The sequence below is a fragment of the Parasteatoda tepidariorum genome, chromosome 3 (assembly GCF_043381705.1).
Source record: "Parasteatoda tepidariorum isolate YZ-2023 chromosome 3, CAS_Ptep_4.0, whole genome shotgun sequence".
NCBI classification, from domain to species: Eukaryota; Metazoa; Arthropoda; class Arachnida; order Araneae; family Theridiidae; genus Parasteatoda; species Parasteatoda tepidariorum.
This window is the reverse complement of record NC_092206.1, coordinates 89,642,646-89,653,919: the sequence shown is the minus strand read 5'-3', so window position 1 is coordinate 89,653,919 and position 11,274 is coordinate 89,642,646. Positions and strand designations below refer to the sequence as shown.

General features: G+C 31.6%; 1 protein-coding gene across 1 annotated transcript; it reads right to left on the bottom strand.

Moving 5' to 3' along the window:
• Positions 1-10,114: 10,114 nt before the first annotated feature.
• LOC107450751 (degenerin mec-4-like) lies at positions 10,115-11,041 on the bottom strand. The gene has a single exon (XM_016066632.2). It carries the CDS (start codon positions 11,039-11,041, stop codon positions 10,115-10,117), a length of 927 nt encoding a protein of 308 aa, XP_015922118.2.
• Between the last annotated feature and the right edge of the window lie 233 nt (positions 11,042-11,274).

Here is an 11,274-nt window from a genome sequence, read left to right as displayed (position 1 = left end):
AAAAAATGTACAAAGAGTCACAAAATTCTAAGAAATTATGTCATTGTACAGATCATTGTTTTTCTAATTGAAATTAAAAGCAGTCAAAATGACTTCCTTAGGCAATCTAGTGTTATATAAATACAGAGCCGTATCGCACATAGAATGAGTTGAAATATATTTCTTCCTCGTCTACTTCTTTTATTTAAATTAGAATTATTATTTGTTTATGTATTTTATTGTAACCGTGATGTATTTTTATTTTATGTACCTTACAACTTCGATGCATAATTAGTTTGTTTATGCTGTGCATGGTTTCGTGCCTGTCTTTGTGTCAAGTAAGAAATGTATAGCGAAGGAATTGAAATCTTTGTGAAAGAATTTGGAATGTGTCACTTAAGAGAATTGATGCTTGGCTCACTCGAACTAGAATGGAAAGAACAGTTGGTAGCGTAAACAAATGCCACGTTTCAACAACCAATCTGTATCGAGATGCCCACACTACGTCACTTGCAGGCATCCCATTGAATAATATATTCATGACCATGATTTTTTAAAATTCACTCGATCGTATATTTCTGAGTGCCCACTTTCTTGCTGCGTAGGGAGTGGTAGGAAGAAGACGATAATTCATTTCAGTTTATAATGCAATACGTTAAGGTCCTTTTTACTTATCTTAAATGTTATATTTTCAAAGGAGCAGACGTATATGTAGCCCTTATTTAACTAAAAGATCCCGAAATTTTTAACTTTACAAAATTATTGGTTCCATAGACTTCGTCAAACATGTGATAAAATTTAAACCCTAAAATTTTGTTAGGTTACCGTGGTAACTTTTTTAACCAACTTTATTTTTTTAAAATTCGTATTTTTTATTCTTAGTATTGTTCTTCATTTTTGAATAACTATTTTGAATTAGTTATATTAATTGCGTACATTGACTGAACATAATTTTATGAATAGTTTGACGTAGTTTTTAAAACGAAATATAATTAATTTACTGTTCAATAATTGTTATACGGTGACTAAATAGATATCCTAAAACGTTGCAAGATAAGGTAATATTATACAATTAATTTATGAAATAATAAACGAGAAACTTTTTCTTTCAAGTCTTGAAATACCATATTAATCATTAACAAAAAGCGTAATAATAGCGGAAAACAATTTAAGAAGAAATTATACATCAATACTGTTAGAAAAAATAATTTATGGGTCGCCGTTATAACTTTGATTAATGTTATCCCGATCACATCCAAAGTTATCTGAATCTTCTTTCTATGATTTTTCTGTCCAATGATAGTGCAATAAATGATCACGAAATAATTATTATGTATACTTAAATATTTTTTATAATGTAGTAACTTAAAATTTTTTTATGAGAAGTTCAATGTCTTACACCCAAACATTATTGACGTTTTTTCTTCTTCTTTTAATTAATGAGCAACAAAAGAAAAAAGAAAAAATTTTACCTTTTACTTTCTGTAATCGTTTTTTTTTCTTCCCCTTCCTTCCTTCATATCCTGCGTGAAAAATGATCAATACGACGCCCAATTGCGTCACCTAAGAAATGGGCGTGCGAATCATTGCCCTTTTTCAAATTGGACATATTTCAAAGTTCAATTCTGGTATTCTGAATTGCGTCTTTCTTTGAGGTAACAGTTCATTACACCTTTTCTCTTCGGCAATATTTCCTAATTACTAAGGAATAAGATACAAAATATTTCCCTGCTAGAATTTCTCTATGCATTGTTATAAAATAATATACATTAGCCTTCTACGCAGCTGAGAAAAACCATGATCGGATCAGTTAGGCATCTAACCAATGGGATACCTGCAAGTGACGTAGTGTGGGCATCTCGATCCTGATTGGTTGTTGAAACGTGGCATTTGTTTACGTTAGCAACTGTTCTTTCCATTCTAGTTCGAGTAAACCAAGCCCGTCAATTATCAATTCTCTTAAGTGACACATTCTAAATTCTTACACAAAGATTCTTTTGCAAAGATTCTTTCACAAAGATTTTAATTATTTATATATCTTAACACAAAGATTGGCATGAAGCCAACCATGTAGAACATCAACAAATTAATTATGTATCGCAGTTGTCAAGTACACAAAACAAAAATATATCATGGTTACATCCAAATATATAAATAAATAATAAATCTCAGTTAAGTAAAAGACTCAGGCGAGAAATTACGTTTCACTAAATTCGATGTGCAGTACGAAGCTGTATGTAATTAATTTCACGTTAATGAACATTCTAGCTTAGGTGCAGAAACTTAGCTCGACTTTAACACGCCATTTTGCTTATGAACGATCAGCTGGTGCCGATGTCATAGGTCACATGTGAGGGTATCTGTGATCTTCTTCTTCTTCTTGAAGTGCAAGTATCTAGTTATGAATTTTTTTCCTCCTTTTAAAAAAGATAGAGAAAACGGGAGAAAAATAAGTAATTAAATATTAATTTAAAATTATTGTTTGGAGGAAAAAGAAACAATTAAATATAATGTCTAAATTTTTTACAAATATTAAAATAAATAAAGTGAAAATACGAGGGCCATTTTTTTAGTAAGGACCGTTTTGCTGTGTACATTAATAGGTGGCGCGCGAGTCACAAGGAGTGCTTGCGTCTTGTCCTGGCACTCCTTGGGAAGAACTGTGTTCAGTTACAGCTGCGTAGGTCAGTTCTGTGTCTTTAAAACATTGAAGTTTAACAAATCGTCCGCCACTTATGAAGTACTGTCAGTGATGTGTTTTTAGTGGGCAAAAAACTTGTCTGCTGCATGCATTCACCGGCAGATTTGTGAACTATACGAAGCTTCCTACTGGCATGCTGACAGGAAATTTTGATACTTGCATGACAATAACTCTCTCCACAGCTCAGTCTTCTAGAGCTTTATTGGACTCTTTCGGCTGGGAAGTTTTGGACCACCCCTCGATACACCCCAGACCTTGCGCTAAGCGATTTTCATATTTTCCGATGTTTTAAGCATCATTTTGGCGGCAACCAGTACAACAATGACAAACACGTGAAAATGGTCTTGACCTCTTGGTTATCGGAGTAGGCGGCGTGTTACTGTGAAGAGGTTATTCTAAATATAATTATAAGATATGATAAGTGTTTAAGCAAACTTGGTAACTATTTCTTTTCTATATCAGTCGTAGAACAGCCGACCCAATTTTTGGGTTTACGACTACTAATGTTCAACTCCGTAGCCTTGTCATTTTAAACCAATCCAGAAGACAAGGAAACTCCTGGATCAGTACCCCCAGAGGTATTGATTTGTCATGGGAACATGGAGGACTTAGCGACTCGACTGATTTAAACAGAATCAGTCACCATTTACTACACGGGGAATCTTCGGCCGAGATGGGATCGAATTCACGAACTCTTGGACTTGGGCCCAGTGCCCTACCAACTATTTTGAAGAAAAAAAAGAGAAACTTAAGTAGAATCAAAAAATAAATTTGCTATATGAAAATTTTCTTTCGTTTGGTTTTTATTTTCAAACGGCTCTTACATAAAAAAACAGCCCTCATACATGGCCTCTTTTTTCATTTTACTATCATTCATGTATGCCAAACTGGTATAACCGGGTAGTAACCCATTAAAAGCTGCTAACAGACCGTGGTGGATTGACCATTCAAACACCTATATTGCCTCTTGTTTTTACATTTATGTTTGTGATGATGCCTATTGTAATGATACCTCGATGAGCCTAACGGCAAGGGGAGTCTAACCCATAATTCGTCTAACACTGAAGATATATTGCTTCAGCACCATGGTCGGTGCAAGCCGGATGCGGAATTCGTATCGCTGGCATTCGAACTCAGGTAACCTCATTGAAAAGGCGAGCTCTCTATTCCCTGACCCATCACGGCTCTTCTAAATTGCAGTTAAAAATCCATATTTTAACTGTCAAAAAATCCAAAACTGTTGGAAAAAATAGGCATATTTATATAAGGCAAGTACGTTGTTGATTTCATAACCAGAAATATACACGCACTAAATTATTAGCATATCCGAGGTTACCTATTTGGGTCATTAAGATTGGCACTTGGTCCGCATCGTTTGAAAGTAAATTATTTTAGATGATTTTTTTCTTCACACTGCGTTTATTTTGTACCAGTGATAGATTAAATAAATGTAAGTAAAAAAATTTTTCTACCATTGCGACAACGCCCATTGCAGTTATGTATTGATAATTTTGTAAAAGCAAAATTAAATAAGTATACAAACAAAGGACACATTTAAATAGACATTTTCCTATTGTTGTTGATCCTTGAAAGTAACGGATTACAATGGTTCCACGCCCTGCCTTAGGGCCAGAAGAAGAGAAAGATGCACCCTTTCATTAATGACCTTGTCCATCATCAGATGGTCAATCAATCATATAATGAAAAATGACCATTTCCATTTTAAGAGGAAACAATAAATGTTAAAAGTATAATTTATTCTGGAAATACTTACGGTTCATATAATTAGATCGAGATTCGGGGTAATTAATGTAACATTATAGTCTCAGTTCTAAGTCAATTTTAATTAAATTCATTTAGATTAGTGGGGATATTTTATCAACTAAAGTACAAATAACTATTTTTTCTTATATTTTGGCTTTTAAAAATCAATTTAGTTACCGAAAAATACTGTGAATACAATAAACTATAACCTGTGAATACTACATCGCTAAGAACATTGTTTCCCAAATTAAAAAGTTTTGTCATATGATATTCCTATTATGGTAGATGATTATAAATAATTTATAAGATGATATTCCTATTGTCATGAAATTTTGATAAGGTATTAATGCAATACCTTATCGAAATAAACTAACGTATAAATAAATAATTCATGTAAAAAATTAATATCAGAAAACACTGTATTTAGAATACAGTGTTTTCTGATATTAATTTTTTACATGAATCGTAAATCGTAAATCCTCGTGAAAAAAGTGGTTTAATAAATAAGGATATGTTTAGTATAACAGAACTGCTTTTGCTTTCACTTAAATTTTAACATAACTAATTACATTGGTTTTCAGTATGCTTGCATGATTTTTATTTCAAACTAGGTCGTGGTAAATAAATAAAAACAAAGAAATATTTGTCCCGCTTTCTAATAAATTGGTACTAAAATAGTTCAGATGCAACTTTTTTTTATTTCTGAAAATGTCACTAACCTCAATTAATATAGCTAAAATAATTTCAATTTTTTAATTCAATGTTATATGCGGTTATCTTCGGTGGCTTTATATTATTGAAGAAAGCAAAGCTCATTGTTTGTAATTCATACCATTGAATAAAGATAAAATGTATTTAACATTTCTTGGCATTATGATGCTATTGCTCACAGCCGATTCATGATAGTTAAAATTCTCCTTAAATGAAGCACTTAATTCCAAAGTATAGGTATTAAAACTGCTTGTCGCAGTTTTAAAAATCACCAAATATATCAATATTATATTTTATACCTATATAAGTATATTTGGCACTTATTAATAACCCTTCAACATTTGAGTTTATACATATTTGTCAGTGGCAGCCAACTAAAGCCGAATTTTTAAAAAAAATTGAACTTCATAAGGATTTTGGAGCCTGATAATTTCTCTATCTGACTTTTAATTTAGTACTGTTAAAATATTTATTAGTGGTGGAAAAAGTTTCTTTTATTTCTAATTCTTTAAAATAGTAATACCACTGGAAAAAATATTTTCTGAAACTGCGGAAAACCCGTTGTAGAATTACCAATTCGCCAATTACCATAATACCAGTAGTGCATATTACCGTCAGTGAAACGTATGAATTAAGCGTCATCTGTGAATGGGAATTTTTTACGGTTTTCTTAAACAAATTTCCCAATTATCTTTCTTCCATGAGCTTGGCTCTTGAGCACATAGCTTATTTTAATTTACTTCAATTAATACACATTATCAATATTAATTGAGCTTTAGTGTCAATAATAATATGCAGATTTTTTTACGGTTTCCCAAAACGCGAATAAGTATCTTTTCTACTTATTTTTGCTTTTAATGTCAGGGGTTACTTTTTTTATTTCAATTAATACACATTACCAACATTAATTAAGCATCATTGTCGTCATTTATAGTGTGACGATTTCTTACTGCTGTTCTAGACAAATAAATACCTTTACTCCATTTTCTTTGTTTTCTAGTATATTGCTTATTTCTGTAATTTCAATATGCATATATTACCTTAATTAATTAAGCATAATTGGCGTAATTAAGCCTCATTAGTGCCAATTTTTTAAGTTTCTCCTAAACGAATGAGTACCACTTTCCCATTAACACGTTGATTGCCACGCTAATTTTACATGACTTGCCCGTCTGGCGAAAGTGATTTTCTAGTATGCGTTGAATATTTTGATGAAATATTATTTGCAATAAAACAGTAAATTTTTGTAATCATTCGTGACACATTTAATTCACTGAGGTCACCGGTCACCTCCGTGATGCTACGAACAAACTTTGTGCCGGTCACCGGTGACCGCCATGACATACAACCTGTTAATTTTTGCTTTTGAATACATAAATATTTTCTTTCGATTCCATTACTATTGGTTTTAAATAAGTAATTATTTCGAAACACGTTTTCGCGATCGCAACGTTCGAGTACGCCCTGTAGCGGGAGCCTAGATGCATTCCAGTATAACCATTGGCAATGACGGACGCCATTTTTTCAGCAGCAAATAAGAAGCAAAATTTCCCTAAGGAAAAGGTAGATGAACATGAAAAAACTAACCAGAATATGCCAAACATTGAAGCAGAAGACACCAAGCATTTGAAGAATAATTTCTCAATAATTTTTACCTGTGGCATGTAAAAGATCCCTGGAGTGCCTTATTGGCTCTTGGCATTTCCGGCAAAATTAAATTCCTAGTGCACTTGAGCATCCAAATAGAGTCTCGGTGCTGCCATCTAGTGTGGCAGAAACCAGACGTTCAAATTAACATGACCAACGGTATCTCACCCATTGTGGTGGTCCTGAAAGAGTGGATACCACCTCTGGAGAACGCACTAGGTCTGCTCATCGGCAAGACCGATTGTGCAGCTCATTGGAAATAAAAATAAATAATTCTTACCTTTCTATTACTAACAACATAACTTCTGATTTCATGATCACTTGCTGTTACAAATGTGTGTATTATTGTAAAATAATATTTTCTGTCTTCAATTCATTACAAATTAAAGTGAAGTCAAGATTGCTTTCGTTATTCCAATGAATAAATGTGAATTCAGAACGTACAGAACTGTAATAGTTATAGAATATTCTTCTTCTTTATAGAATAGTATATATTTCTGTATCTATATAATTCCGAAAACAACAATAAAGAATCATCAAATTAATTGAAATAGTATCATTTGTGCTGATTATTAATAAATTTTTATCGTTCTCTTGGTAAATATTTTTTAGTTTTGAAAGAATAATTTCAACTAGAATTCAGCTATTCTGTTTTTAAGCTAAATATTCAAATTCATATCGAGATCTTACATTTATAAAATTTTGATGTGTGGTATGTTATCTAAAAGTAATGAAGGGATATTCTATGCATATATTATTTGAAAATAAAATTTTCAAACGAAGAAAATTTCATTTGGAATACTGCGGATTTATAAAATAGGTAAGTGTTATGATTTTTATAATAAAAAATTTGCTTGTAAATAATTCATTTTCTTATTTGATGATCGTTTTCTACAGAATGGTTTTTTACATCTGATTAAGAACTATAAGAATAAAAAAGAAAGAAACAACATGAGAGCTTTTATTTCAATATGAAGAATTTTTAAAATCGTTTTTTATAATAATTCTTCATTTTACGTTTTTTAGTTTATAGTTTTTTGATAAAAATTGTTGTCAAAATACTATTTTTGAAAAATTAAATGGTATAACATTATGTTTTTATGTATACTTCTTGCATATTCTAACGCCATTTATTAAAGAAAGTATACTTACTACGGCCTGTTAGGTCTTCGAAAAAAGTAAGGAACTTATTTCTTTTCTATTTTTTTCTTTATAAAATAAATTTTATTAATACTGCATATTATGCATATTATAACTTTTTACATGTTTTCTAAAACTGATCTCCAATTTTATACAGACGTACTTCATCAAAATGTGGAAATGGACACTATCTGTTATTACCTAAATCAATTCTCTTGTTCACATATCAATCAAATCACCTAAGTGCACAGATTCATTTGTTAAGGCTGTTTTTCGAAAGCTTCATTCCATATTATGGAATTATGCTTTTTTTGAGATTTATATGCTATTTTTGTAACTGCTGTGAGTTTGTAACTGTTACTCTATGCTGTTAGGACAAGTTTAGCCTATCTAAAGCCAGAACTGTCAGCGCTTAGTTAAAAAATGGCACAAAACATCATTATGGGGAAAAGCTACAGATTTGTGAAAATGAAAAAAGCTTGTGGTCTTATTTTTAAATATTTAAGGACTTGGATATCGATTCCAAATTGGTGATTTTGAAAAAAGTTTAATAACTTTTCTAACATTTCAGTCACTTGTCTGTTCTAAAGCCCAGATAATTCTTCATTATATATATATAGTTTAAAATCATCTCATTCCTTCAAAGATGAGGAACTTAAACTATGGATTTTTTTTTCCTTGGCGACAGAGCTTCGAAAAACAGTGTTAACAAATGGAGATTCAAAAAAAAGTGCGATGAAATAGCTTATTATGGACTTTTAAAATTGCTTGTAAGTATACTTAGAATGGCTTTAGAAAAGGTCAAGTTACATAATTTTAATAAAAAAATACCTTAAATGCTGACTTCTCTCCTTTTTCTCGTGATGTTTTCCTTTTTTCAAATAGTTCATAGTTATAAGTTCAGTTTTCATAAGTGTCTTTTCTAGATTTATCTCATTTATTTTGCTATTATTATTCTAAATTTTTATTAACGGAAGTTTAAACATTTCACAATCCTCTAGAAATGAGCCGATTTCAGATCCAAGGCATTAATCATACAAATATAATATTTGATACGCTGATGAAGCTGTGAAACAATTTCTATCGAAGAGGGTACAGGATAAAAGTAACGCCTATTCTATCAGAAAACATGAAAATCATAATTTTGTGTAAAAACGTGTTAGCCATTACCCTCTTTGCTTTTGCACAATGCAAAGATGGTTGCAAAATGTAACATTTTTGAAAAAGGGTCGTGGAGTAAGCACTTCAAATAAGATCAAATTTCAAATTAGCATCAAATCGTACGTATGACAAAAGTAACGCCAACTTTCGACAAATCGAAAACTGAATATTAAATCTCAAAGCGGAAACCAGTTGATGTTACGTCAATTCGTTGCGCAAAATTCCTCATGGAACAATAATTCATTGTTCCATGAATCGTGAACAATTCCTAGCGACGACAAGTCGTCCTGATTACAATTCGTCAGAGCTCCAATTCGCCTTGGGCACAATTCGTTTTGACTTACTCATCTAATCATCATTAAAAAAAGTGTTAATTCGAAAAATGCGTCTTTTTTAAAAAATTTTTATTTTTAATGCTAAGTCTAAAAAACTTGTAAAGTTTAAAAAAAAAATCAGGTGTAGTAACAAACGAAGCAGTGTTTCATGCCTGTAAATAATATAATATCTGACTTTAAATGCTATGAAACATGTTGTAGTTGGTGGTAACTTTTCGACTAGCTAGAAAAAAAATTGTGCTCGCTAAAGACGTTCTTAGTATATCTTCAGAAAAACTATTATTACATTACTTTTTAATTTGAAATACAGTGCTTTTATAATAACTCGTGACTTTTTTTAAATTATTTTCAGAGATTACAACCACGCGTCTTTTATTCTTAGATTTTTTTTAAAAAAGCTACCAACGATGAACTAAAAAAATTCTTGCCCCTTTTTATGGGACTGGCATATATTTTATGCTTATTTCTCCAATACTTATCTATACAATCGCAAAATAATTATTCTTTTCAGTCATTAAACAAAAGTTGTTGTTTTTTTAAATAACAAATGAATGAAATAATTTCGAGCAAATTTTTGATATATATCAATCGAAAAAGTGAGTAATCCAGATCTGTTTGTAACTAACACAAACTTATAGTGTTAAATTGATAAATGTAACAAAAAAATTTTCGGTTATTACAGAAAATGTTTTATTGCGTTCATTAAATACTCAACTTTCAGCCACAATGAAAATGCAGAAGCCCCGAAGCAAAGTCCAAGAGCACCACCAAAATAGCCAAAAAGTTCGTCACTTCGATAAACAGGTACCTGCTTCACCATTACTTTCTTTGAAACTTCGAAATTGACTTTCAGCAAAGCAAACCTTTCCCTAAAATGCTTTAAATGCGTCTTCCAACTCATCAAAGAAGAGTTATCAGACGCAAGAAACTGATTGAAATAATTTTTCGAAGGCCAAACTGCTTTCGAAACATGCGGATCAAAATTTACTGATAAACATGCATATGGACATTGACAGTCAAATTTGCCCATAACCAAATCCTTAAGGGCATCCTCTAAACACCACATTTGCACTGTGTCAGTCAAATTACAATGTCTTTTATTTATTTGAGCTGCATGAATTGTTGGATCAACGCATCCACATTTGATGTAACTAACATTTTGAATACACGATTTGATGCAATCGCTTTGACTCAAGTTGGCGTCGTAAGTTTTGCATTCGTCTTTGTAAGGTATTGGTAATCTTTCCATCACAGTTTCGCCAAGTGTAATGCTTGTCTCAAATCCAGCGCTGAGGAATATTCCTTTTTCTTCCAGATTGGGTAGTTCCGAGGAATTGTGGATTAATACTTTTATTCCAAGACTTGGCGATACTTTATCCATGTAGGAACTTTCATCGATATCCAAGAAAAGTTCTAAACCACGATAAGGTAAATATCTGCTTGCTTTTACGTGGGCTGTATTTTTAAAGGTGAAGCAATTTCCATACTGCAGGGTTGGAAACAAAATGAAATCTTGAGTTTGGCAGTTTTTTCCATTGAAACTGCATTTGGTGATTAATTCTTGAAAACGGTATCCGGCATACATTCTATTTTTCTCATCCATATTCCAATAATTAGTGAGGAACTCTAATTCAAATGTTCCACGCGAGAAAAAATTCCTTCTTTCAGACGAATATAAGAATGGTAAAAACCCAGACACTTCGATATTCGAATTAAGATTACAATATTCCATTGGTAATCTTAATTCCATGCAACGATGATAGATTCTTTTCATTCGATTTAAATTGCAGATGGTGACAGAGGGAACATTGTTCTTTTGTTCGATTTCAAACGATA

Excerpts from the sequence above, each read along its gene's own strand:
- LOC107450751 (XM_016066632.2), bottom strand. The coding sequence starts at position 11,041 with ATGGATGAGAAAAATAGAATGTATGCCGGATACCGTTTTCAAGAATTA.